General features: G+C 46.1%; 1 protein-coding gene across 1 annotated transcript in view; it reads left to right on the top strand.

The window, feature by feature from the left end:
- The window catches only part of HERC2 (HECT and RLD domain containing E3 ubiquitin protein ligase 2), a 308,748-nt gene that overhangs the window by 37,611 nt on the left and 258,571 nt on the right, over nt 1-12,566 (top strand). The window contains exons 6-7 of the mRNA XM_082245322.1: nt 1,906-2,059; nt 12,102-12,212. Of these exons, the coding sequence (XP_082101448.1) occupies nt 1,906-2,059; nt 12,102-12,212 (265 nt within the window). The remainder of the gene's footprint in view (nt 1-1,905; nt 2,060-12,101; nt 12,213-12,566) is intronic.

Raw genomic sequence — 12,566 nt, 5'->3', positions numbered from 1 at the left:
TGGTTGAGTACTTTTCTGCCCATTCTTGACCACACTGTATTTCTGAGGGAGGACGAGTGAGTCCCATGCTCACCTATATCTAGCAGTACTAGGTGTTTCTCTCGTCCTTTTTGTTTTTTTTTTTTTCTATGAACTAAATGGAGCAAAGTGAAGGGGAGTAAATACATTGGCGAAGGATGAAAGGTAAAGCAGATCTCTAGCCAAAACTTTGTTTTAGATCATACTGCTCCATTCATTTTTTTTACCATTGTGCTTTCATTTGGGGGTATTTCCTGTGCCTTCCTGTTCTAATGACAACATTGTTATTAAGATAGGGAGTGAGTGGAATAATGCAAAACACAGACAGAGACTGCTATGAAAATCAATTTTCACACTGGTGCGACATGCGCTCCAACTTTAAAAGCACATGTCTCATGACCTGAAAAAAAAACTCAAAGAAAAAAAAAACATGTTTCCCTTTGAGAACAGTCTTAACTTTTGAAAAGGTTCCTGCATTCCTAGTTCCGATTTCAGCCCATTGAATTTAATGGAAGTCAGATTAGCATCTTAACTGATTTGACTTGTGACATGCACGTGTGCTTAGAGGCATTGTTGGCAATGCAAATGAATTTAAAAAAAACAGTAGTGGGGGGGATTGTGGGTTCTTCCTGGAATCTGGAAGCCCCCCTTAGGAAAGGGGGGGGGACCCAGATCACGCCCCCCCCCCCCATGTAAATGAGTATGGTGTACATAGTACCCCTACCCATTCACCAAAAAAAGTGTAAAACAGGAGGCAGTTTTGACAAGTCTTTTTTATTAAAAATGAATAATGTGTCCTATTGTAGCTCCATGATGGCCGTCGCCGCTGACCCCCAAAAAGTCTTGCCCCCGCTAAGACTCTTGTTGTTCTGTCAGCTCTGGCGTCTGACAGTTCTTATATAAATATGGGGTGTGGCCATACAGTGATGTCCCCCCCCCCCCCCCTCTCCCGAAGAACCTGCCCCTTTTTTGCATCACCGCCCCCTGGCATGATGGATCCGTGATGCCACAAGAGTGCAGGGTCTCCAATGGCGCTTTTCCACTGCATGGAACCGAATGGTTGGGCTCGCTCTTGTGCTTTTCCACTGCATGGTACCGCATGGTAAGGTGTAGGAACGGTTCGGTACGGTACATCGGCGCTTTTCCACTACATGGAACCGAACGGTACGGATCGCTTAAACAGTACCACCTCAGTTGTGTTTCCAAGAGGGCCGTACCGGTACCTTATCCCACAATCCTTTGCATGCAGCCTTGACTGTTTGTCACTACTAGCCACTGATTGGTCAGAGATTCATTGTTATCCCACCCACTTTACTTTAGTGGAAAAGCAAACTGTACCAAACCGCACCAAACCGTTCCAACACCGTACCATGCGGTACCATGCAGTGGAAAACCAAACCGAGCCAAGCAGGGCTGAGTGGAGCCGAGCCGGTACTTGCAGTGGAAAAGTGCCACAAGTGATATCAGAAGGTGCTATAAGGTTAAACAACACAACTCTTTCTTCAGATATTGGGATTCCAACAGAGATAGTGAGATCTCTGAACTTCAAATCACAGGTCTGCACACATTCTGTGGCTATTATGAAGCAATTCCACTCTTCATCTTTCCTTTTTCATGTCTTTATTGTGAAAAGCAGTAGGAGTAGTGGAAGCACCCTTAGGTGTGCATTAACAGTCCAAGGTGAGTGAAAATTGAGCCAGAGAAGTAGGAACTATGGCAAGGCAATCCCGCTCCTGGAGTCCCCAAGAAATACAAAAGGCCAGAGGGTGACTTGACTTGACCCAAAGACTCCACCTTAAATGAAATGACACATTGGGTGGTGCTTTAAAGAATTTGTGTAATGCGATTTGCAGAATTGCATTTAGTAATGTGGTTGTTTGTGTGCAGGTGAGGATGCTGACCTCTGCAGTGAACTGCTACAAGAGTCTTTGGATGCACTGCGAGCGCTGCCTGAAGCAACACTATTTGATGAGAGCACAGTGTCTTCTGTTTGGCTGGAAGTAGTGGAGAGAGCAACCAAATTTTTAAGGTCTGTTACGGGGTGAGTTTGCTGTGAATCTTTAATCTGTGAATCTTAATCCAGCAGGATTGCTGCATTTTCTACTAAACTATTGCTGTAATCCTGACCGTTGCCTGCTATATAAATGCATGTTGCACAAAAGCATGGACTCAAATCACAAAACATTTACTTGAATGATAAGTTCACGTTTGCAGGTAAAGTGCATTTATTATTCTTTGTTGCAGGAGCCTGGAAAGCATTGCACCTGCGATCAGCAGATCACTGATGCCATGCAGGTCCCCTGCACACTGTCAGTGTATCGGCTTACCTGTATATCCCGTACAGGTAAGCCAATACTCCAGACAGGAAGACTCAATGAACTACCACAGGGCTTCATAACATCATGGTAGTTCATTGAGAACTACAAGCCGACAGCCGCTAAGAATATCTGGACTTGTAGTTCATTCAGCTGTATGTCTGAAAGGCGCTGCCATGTGGACGGAGCCCCATGCTGTTTTCAAGTAGTGGCAATTAGTATGGGGTACTTCTCCCCATGCTGCTGCCACAGGGAGGGGGGCAGCGGGCGTCAGCTGCAGCACTGTGAACATGTTATGTGTTCCACCCTAGAAACATGTAACATGTTCCCAAAGGTGAACTTATAATAAAATTTGTGCTAATTTTGATGTTTATTATTTCAGCATGTATTGAAGAGTAGGGGATACTGAATGATTTTAGCTTTTTAGATTTAGGCTTTGGTATATCAAAGGCCCTTGTACATGCATGATTTAAGCTGATTTATCAGAAAGCATTTAGTGCTGTCTGCATTTAAAGTGAATCCGTGTGCAGTTTAAAACTCGGCAAACCATTGGAGTGACTTGCACAGTGCCGAAATTCAGCTTGTTCTGCTATGCATTTATATTTTTATTATTTATAATACAGGATTTAAATAGTGCCGATAGCTTGTGCATAACTTTACAAAATTAAGGGAGACCAAACTCTTACAATAGGATTTGATATGAGACGATTACATGGGCCCTGCTCATGGGAACGTGCTATCTAATAGGGTTCATCTCTACATTGGTTTGGGTAATAGCATAGATCTTGGGCGTTGTACACACTAGTAGTGTTTTGTTTTTTTTCGTTCATCCCAGCAGGATCACCGCTGAGGAGGAGCCGCTGTACTATCTATCCAACGTTAGTACAGCGATCTCCCCTGCTGTTCTGTTGTGTTCTGACAGGGGGGTGCCCCAACCCCCCCCCCCCCACCACCACCAGAACACTCCTCCAATTTGGTGGTTGAGAGCGCTAATCTGGAGTGGGTCAGCAGAGCTTTTTGGTCATGCTCCTTTGACAGAAGCCGGTGGAACGTCATTTGGCTTGTGTGTACTAGGCTTAACGCTATGGTGAGTGCATGATGCTTGCACACAGGAGGTATGGATCTTGCCATGGCGAGTAACTTGACCTATCTTGTACAACATTGGGCAATAAAGGCTGGGTGGATGTGTGAGCACAGGCTGGACGCATAATATGTAACGGGTATGTAAAGCACTACTGAGCATTCTATGAACTTGCAAGTTTGGCTTTTTTTCTAACCTTTACAACCAATATAACGTAAAGGGATACTCCAGTCAAAAGTGACATTTTTCCTATTATTAGTACTGTATGTTAAATATCTTTATCTTTGATATTATTCATTTTCTGGCTAGCTGCTAGTGTAGCTTAGAAAGTCTTATCTAAGCTGGACAATCAGTTTCTTCCTGTTCTTCAACGACAACGCTATCTCCCTTTATCTATCTGAATTTGCTAAGCTGTCTTTCACTTCCTGAAAAGGTTGGAGAGAGAGAGAGAGAGGAATGTATAGATCAATTTCTATTGCTCAATACATGGGTGTAATGAGTTTTAGGATCCGTTTCAACTAGTGCGACTTGTCATGCGACTTTGGACACACAAAGTCTCATGACAAGTCATAGCCCATTGATTTCAATGGCACCCGTTCCCATCTATGCCACTTTAAAAATCAGCGACTTTGAAAAGGTGTCCGCACTACTTTGATGTGACTTTGATCCAGTAAGTGTAAAAAAAAAAAAAAAAAAAAAAGACCTTTAGTCTCACTTCAAGACTACAGAAAACCTCTTGACTTATTAGGAAGAGGGGCTGAGATCAATTTTTAAATAAGACTGAAATGTCCGGTGTCCACAAAGGGGCATCAAATGCTTTCTTTTATGATGTGAGCATATTTTCCTGTTCACTTAGGCAAAAAAAAAAAAAAAATCCCGCCAGTCCTTGGACTTTATAAGGGTTGTATGCTCTTTAGATGTCTTCCTCATCCACCTTTTACTACTTGGGCAGTGACCTTGAGCAAGCATATCTGGCATTGGATGGCTATTATGTTCATGCTTGCTTCAGGTCAGTATCTCAAAAAAATATTGAAACAATGATGATAGCTCAGAAACCGGTGGCATTTCAGAAAGTCAGCCCTGGCAACTCCATATTCCTATCCGAAGGGCTCATTCGCACAGGTGTTTATGAAGAGCGAAACCATGTTCATTAACACTCCTACAGTATTTGTGTTTTTGTTAAGTTTATGAAGCATTGAAAATGCTTCAAGAATGCTTGAGAAATGCTCTTGGAAGCATTGCTTTTCTTGTGTGAAGTGATGTTGAGAAAATGATCTACATTGAGGAATGTTTAGGTTGTGGTGTGATAGCAGAAATTTTTGTGAATTATATTTTTGACACTTGGCTTGGTTCCACTCTGCTTTGCAGACACAAAAATATTTTCCATTGATAATGTTCAGTGCCACAAGGCTGGTCTGTATACAGGAACCTCCACTGCCTCTCCTCCAATGTCCAGTTAACACTTTAAAAAATGCAACTAACACACCATAAATGCTCTAGGTGCTGTTAAGGTGCAGTTACAGAGCATTACCATTGAAATCAGTGACAGTGGATGACATGAAAGTGAAGTGCTGCTTAATTTTTAACTTAACCCAATGCTACCACTCCTGTGTGAACAGCACTGTGTGGTGCCCATTGTAATATTCATGGCAGGTGTATAAGGCTTTAAAAATGCTGAATAAAGGCCATACAAAAACAGGATATTGACCCAAGTGTCATCGAGCCATAAGAGATTCTGTTAAAAGTGGAAGACCTCTTCTTCTTCTTTTTTATTTTTTTTTTTTTTTCCACTTTTTACTGTTCAATGTTTTTTATTGAATTTTCACATATAACAAGGAACAAACATACAAGACAATGGTGAAGAATGTCTCGATATACAGTAGCAATACATGACAACAACAACAAATGCCAAGAACTAGTTCAAAAATAAACGGAACCGAGGCAAAGTGATATCATAGTTTCAACAGGAAGGAACATAATAGCGACTTTGTGACCATGTTGACCAGTCTTTGTGGAACTTTGGGCCACGAAGAAGCGAAAAAGCGTAAGCCCTTTCTAAGGAGTACTGATAATTAACTTGTCTGACAACCTCCATGTGGGAAGGTACGCTGGATTGTTTCCAATACCGCGCGACGGCTGTCCTAGCAGCTATTAATACATGGACCACTACCGTCCTCTTGGAGGGCGGAAGCAAGTCGATTCCTAGATTGAGAAGAGCTCGAGCCGGATTAGGCTGTGTCTGGGTACCAGTAACTTCAGAGATAATTTCAAACACCTTACCCCAAAAACTGGTCAAACTCTTACATAACCAAAAGACATGAAAAATCGTGCCAACCTGGTCACAATTCCTCCAACATAGGGGGCTGTGAGACAGGTAAATTTTTGACAAACGATAGGGTGTTAGGTACCAACGCGTAAGCACTTTTTGCGCCTGTTCCCAGTGGGAAACACATTGGGATGCCTTGTAGATTGACCGGAGGGCCAGTCGCCATTGCGTTTCCGTGGGTGTCATTTTAAGGTCCTGTTCCCACTTGATCATGTGCAGTGTTTTACAAAAGGTAGTTTTCTGTGCCATAGAGTTATAAAACGGAAATTCCCTTCTTGTGAGTGGAAGGACTGGAAAGGTACTGCCAGATCATGGGAGGAAGCTGTAGCCTTGGAGGGGGAAATTTGCGCAGGAAACTGTAAATACTATTGTATGTCAGCATGCCTTGCATAGGCAAATTGAATTCCTGTTGCAAGATGGGGAACGGTTTAATCTTGTCCCCCTGGTAAAGCTGAGCCACGTCTGTGATGCCTGCTTGCTCAAATCGTGAGATATTGATGCAAGGGAGAAGTGCGTGAAGGGCGTTTAGAGGCAAGCTTACTGTAATGGAAGACGGGGAACTGGGGCTCTTGGCAATAAAATATCTCCAAGACACCAACGAGGCCTGAGTAGGTAGAGGAAAGGAATGTAGTGGGAGCTTCCTCCAATGATCTGCGAGTAGAAGTGTGCCTAGTGACTCCACTTTGGACAGTGAGTTTTCTACCGGGATCCAAGGGAGATTGAGGGAGTTGGAGAACCAGTGTCGCAGTGGAGTTAAGTGGGATGCATGATAGTAGTCTAGCAGATCAGGGAAGCCAAGGCCACCCACTGATCTGTGTCTCACCATATGGGAATATGCGCATCTCGCTCTCTTCCTTTGCCAAACACACGTACGCAGAGTTTTCTCTAGGGACGTAATGAATTTGCGGGGAATCGGTACTGGGAGGGTACGAAACATATACAGTATTTTGGGGAGACAAATCATTTTGAATGCAGCAATTCTACCCATCCAGGACAGTTCAGTGGAATTAAATTTGGCGATGTCCGAAGATATATCTGATATCAGGGGGGAGATGTTGGAGGCTACCAGACCAGCTGTGGGGAATGTCAAGTTGATACCTAAGTAGCGCAGTGGAGATGTGGACCAAGTGTAGGGTAAAACCGACTGTAAATGAGAACGGACCTTAGGGTCCAGGCCCATGTTCATGATGACGGATTTACTAAAGTTTACTTTGTAATACGATAAATCACTAAAGGTTTTCAAAAGATCGTGGGCCGCGGGAAGCGAGGTGACGGGGTTGGTGAGGCTTAGTATGACATCGTCCGCAAACAATGTAATTACGTGGTGTGACTGAGGAAATTTAAAGCCTGAAATAAGGGGATTTTGCCTGAGGGACGCTGCGAGAGGTTCAATCACCAAGTTAAATATAAGAGGCGATAAGGGACAACCCTGGCGGGTCCCATTCGTGATCTGGAATGGCTTGGAGAGGACCCCAGCCGACAGTACCTTGGCCGAGGGGGATGAGTAGAGGGTGAGAATTGCAGACAGGATTGGGCCAGAGAAACCAAATTGGAGCAGTACCGCCCTCATATAGCCCCAGTGGACGCGGTCGAACGCCTTCTCTGCGTCAATAGATAGAAGCAGAGAAGGCGTTCGAGCGCGCTCCGCATGGTGGATCAGATTGACCACCCTCCTGGTGGCGTCTGGAGCCTGCCTGTCTTTTACAAAGCCCATCTGGTCATTGGCTATCAGCGTGGGGAGAACAGAAGCTAGTCTGTTGGCCAGGAGTTTAGCGAACACCTTGACGTCAGCGTTCAACAAGGATATAGGTCTAAAATTGGCCGGTGTCGTTGGGGGTTTACCAGGTTTGGGAAGGGTAATGACATTCGCTTGAAGCATTTCGGGGGGCAGGGTGCCGGAATCTGCTGCGGTGGAAAACAAGCGCAACATATGCGGTGTTAGGAGTGTTTGCATGGTGCAGTAATATTCGTTGGACAGACCGTCGGGGCCTGGGCTTTTGCGTAGCGGTAGAGCCTGCAGTGTCCTGGTTAATTCGGTCATAGTGAACGGTTCATTCAGTCGTGCTAGAGATTCCGCGGAGAGTGCGGGGAGGTGGACCTTTTTCAGGAAGTCGTGGATCGCGGAGTCGGAAGGTTGGGGGGTCTCAGGGTCATTTGCTAGGTTGTACAGGGAACTGTAATAGTCCGCGAAGGCATCTGCGATCTTCTGGGGGTGCGTCAATTTCTCTCCCGTGTGAGGGTGAGAAACGTGCTCAATTTTGGATTTAACCCGTCTCGCTTTCAACCTAGATGCAAGGAATTTCCCCGCTTTGTTGTGTGAGGAGTAGTAAGTCAGTCGAAGGCGTGCAAGCATCTTGTCATGTTGTTCGGTCAAAAGTCTCCTAAGGTCGGCACGGAGAGAGGCAAGTTTGGACACATTAGCGATCGAGGGGGTCGATTTGTTAACTGCGTCAAGGGCTTGAATATCGTTAATAAGGCTATGCACCCTGGCTAGACGTTTCTTCTTTAGGCGGGAACCCAATTGGATCAACACGCCCCGAACAAATGCTTTGTGTGTGTTCCACAATGTGGAAGGAGAGACATCGGGAGTGGCATTGGTGTCGAAGAAGTCTCGCAACTGGGCCTGTATGTGTGTGAGTGACTCAGGATTGGATAGGAGGGAGTTATTGCAACGCCATACAAAGGAAGAAGGGGTAGAAGGGCCAGTGGATAAGGATAAAAGGACCGCAGCATGGTCTGACCACGTGATAGGGGCTATGGAAGTGTCCAACACTAGTGGTACCAATGTAGAGTCCACTAGGAACATGTCGATCCTAGTGTACGTGTTGTGGCATGGTGAAAAAAAGGAATAGTCCCGCTCTTCCGCGTGTTGGTAACGCCACACGTCATGGAGCCCCTCCGCATGAGCCAGAGATGCTAGAGAAGGCAGTTTGGACGCGCCTCTAGAAGAAGAGTCCATGACGTGGTCCATCACCAAGTTGTAATCACCGCACATGATCAGACTACCCACCTTTAGTTTAGATACCTTTATACAAAGTTTGCGTAAGAATCGCAGTTGGTGCTTATTGGGGGCATACACGTTAACCAAAGTGTACGGACAATTATCTATGACACAAACAAGAATGATGTATCTGCCCTCCACATCCTGCACTAGCTTGGAGTAGGAGAAAGATACAGAGGAACGCAGGGCCAGCATCACGCCCCTCTTCTTCTCAGTGGAGGAGGCAGTGAAGATATGAGGATAGTCCGGGTGTGTGCAACGAGGACTGTGACCATGTTTAAAGTGAGTCTCCTGCACTGCCAGTACATCTGCTCTAGCTGCAATCGCTTCACGCCACATGGAGTATCGCTTCACGGGGTGGTTTAACCCCTTAGCGTTCAGGGAGAGGAGTTGTAGGGACATGACAGCATTAGGTAAAGGGCATTACTGAGCCAGGAGGTGCCGTGGAAAAGTTCAGGAGGCAATCCCTCCGGGGATGAGTCGTGGTCAATATGAGGGTCAGTCCAGTAACAGATGGAGCGTGAGAAAGTGCAAACAAGAGGGAGTACCGGAGTATCCGGTTGTCGCAATTTTTCGGACAGCATCATAACCTTGCAATGCAAAAGCATGAAGAGGCGACTCCAAACTGCTATTGGAGAGGGTGAAGAAGGTGACTTGAGTGAGTGTCCTCGAAAGGTTCCAATCCAGGAATCGCATGACCAAACTGCAGAAAATTGGCAAAAACGAAAACAACACACAAAAAACAACAAAACAAGAAAAAAAGAAAGGGTAGGGTAAGAAATACTTGGCCTTTCACGGCCAGGTGTGCAACGTACGTTGCAAAAGCATCGGAGGCAGAAAGCACGGTGGTATGTGCTCATTCAGCAGATCGGGGTCTGATCCACCCAGCGAGGACAAGGAGAGCTGCTGTCACTTGTGGCGTGATCTGGATCTAGAGGATCTTGACACGACGTTCCATTCGGGTTGAACGTGCCGGGGCGGAGGTGCGGTGGTGTTGTGTTGGGAATCATGAGGCTCTGGTACAATTCCCCATTGACGGAGCATTCGGATCCCTTGGTCCAGGGAAGTGATATGGGAAGTGGTACCTTGGTAGGTCACGCAGAGTCGCGCAGGATATTTCCATTTATAAACCACCTTGTGGTTGCGGAGTGCCTTGGTGACGGTATTCAAATTACGCCTAAGTTGCAGCGTATATTGAGAGTAGTCCGGAAGCACCTGTATTGATCCAATTTGGTCTGGAAGGCGATCTCTGCGCCTGAAGGCTTCCAGGATTTTTTCCTTTGCTTGAAAGAAATGGATCCTGAGCAGCACGTCTCTGGGCACTTCCTGCGGGAGGAAGGATGGTTTGGGGATTCGGTGAATCCGGTCTATTGTTAGGTCCGCATTAGTGAGTTCCGGAACCGTTTTTTGAAACAAGTCTCTCGCAAAAGTCGGTAGTTGGTTAGGTAACACTGATTCTGGGACGCCACGGATCTTAAGGTTGTTGCGTCTGGATCTGTCTTCCAGATCAGCAAGTTTTGCTTGAATTTTGTGGATGTCATCCTGATGGGAAGTATGAGAGTCTACTAGTGCATTATAAGAGGATGTGAATTCCCCCATTTTGTCTTCTAGATTGTGCACCCGGTCCCCCAGACCATGCAGCTCTTGCTGGCAGTAGGAGATAGATGCAGCGATGTTAGCCTGCATGGAGTTGTTAAGCATTGACATCATCTCCTTTAGCATGGTGTCTGACACTGGTTGTCCTGTAGTGGCAACGGCAGCAAAGGGGTCCGGAGGAGGGACATAGGCCCAAGGCAAGGGGCTGGGGGATGGTTGTGCGCTCACCTCCATGTCTGGTGCGTCTTGTGTCGCGTGGTCGCTGTCCCATCTGGGCCTGGACTTTGCTGGGCTTTGTGTGGATGGGGTGGATGGTGGGGAATCCCCTGTGCGGGATGACCGCATCTGTAGCGGTGAGCCGTGCTGTCCGGGGCCCGCCGTGGCGCCGCCTGATGATGTAGGCGCGGCCTCCGCCGCTAGAGGACTGGCGCGCTGCGGCAGTGGCTGGGAGCCGGCGCCATTTTGATGGAGACCAGGAGCCTGCGGCCGAAAGAAGTCCGACAATTTGCGGACTGTAAGGGCTCCGTTCTTCCTCCTTGCCATCCTAGGGCTTGCAGGGAGCGTTCGCGCACTCGGTCCCGAGGAGCTGGGCTGTGAGCAGCAGTCGTTGCGGGCTGTGGATCCGGGATTCGCCGGGTGGGATCAGGAGCTCCGGCGCTATGCGGCCATACTAGTCAGCGGTCGCCACGCCCCCCCTTTTTCCACTTTTTAAAATGGAATGGGGAATGCTTAAAATCTGTAAGGAGGATTGGGGTTTTGTTTTCCCTATACTCATTTTGTGGTCACCAGGACACGAAATAAGGGAAGGTTTCTAGAGCCAGCTCTGAACCTAAATGCAGTTTTTGTAAGTGAACTGAGAGTCTGGGAGGCGAATGCAGAGCAGTACTTTTGGCTCTGAAGAAAAGGGTTCTCCCTCAAAACGCGTCAGCCAGGCATATGCTGACGCGATCACGTCATCCAGCACCGTAGGAGTATTGGTCCCAATTTTCTTACATGCATGCAATTATTATGCGTTAGTGAGTACAATGTATACAACATTTTTGGATTTTAATAAACCATTTTGGTGGTAATGCACGAGGTTGGTGCGCCCTTCTCTTGCTGTTTTTCAGGAGAATGCAAGCATCAGGAAGCCCTGTAGTTGACTCAGATTAATTTTCCTCTGACACAACTGTTGCGTTAAAGCAGGCCATAGATGATACGATTGCTCAATTCCCCCATCAACACAATCATTGCTGATGGGGGAATGCCTCCCGCTGTACTATTGTATTCTGCCATGGGGGGACACAGGGAGCATTTCCGCCCGGCAGCAAACAATGGTTGAGGCTATAGCTGCTGGCAGCAATCGTATGTAGAAAAATACAACAGGCTGATTGTACTCAAGTCGATTTGATGGACTGGTTTTGGTACAATCAACCTGCCCATACATGGGCTGAAGTTTGATCCTTGTGTGGATTAAAAGATCAGCCACATAGCGAGTGCATGGTTTTCAGCCAGATGCCCTACACTTAGATTTGGACATGAGAGAGAGAGAGAGAGAGCAGTAAAAGGTAATCATAACTGTATAAAATTAGCAAAATTTATCGCACACAGTGATGACATTGCCTACATCAAAGTGATGGTATTTTCTTATGCATATTATGGGTGCTTGCCTTTTTACAGTTTTTATTTTTATTTTATTGGTAACCTGGTCTTGATAATATGAACCTGTGCATGGTAAAAGTGGTCTTTCTCCAATATATCTGTGAATTACTATTTTTATTGCAGTGATGTACATGGTGCTCAGAGTCCCAGAGGTGCCGGAAACATTCCACTACAAGACCAGCACTTAGCACTTGCCATTTTGCTAGAGCTTGCTGTGCAGAGAGGCACCCTAAGGTCAGTATTGGATTTTTTATTACTGTAGTATAACATATATTGTCTTCTACATACTCCACCATACATCTCAGATACACAGCCCAACACCTACAAGTAATGCTTAAGAAATAAAGCAAACCTGAAGTTGTATATAGTTGCCTAACCCAGCTTTGTTACTGCATTAGAACCTCTGGTAGTCCTATTGCTCGGATGGTAAGCCAATAGGGAGGGTTAAGAGATGGATAGAGTCCTCAGCCAAAACGCACTGAGTAAGTTCATATGGGAACACTTGGGCATTTTGAGCCCCCTACTAAGAGGTGCTGATGTGGAGACTTGGATGTACCTGTTTTGTGCAGACGGTGCTGTATTTAGCAA

This window comes from Pelophylax lessonae (genome assembly GCF_965119305.1).
Source record: "Pelophylax lessonae genome assembly, chromosome: 2".
NCBI classification, from domain to species: Eukaryota; Metazoa; Chordata; class Amphibia; order Anura; family Ranidae; genus Pelophylax; species Pelophylax lessonae.
Note: the sequence above shows the minus strand (reverse complement) of the source record. Positions and strands in the feature narration are given on the sequence as shown.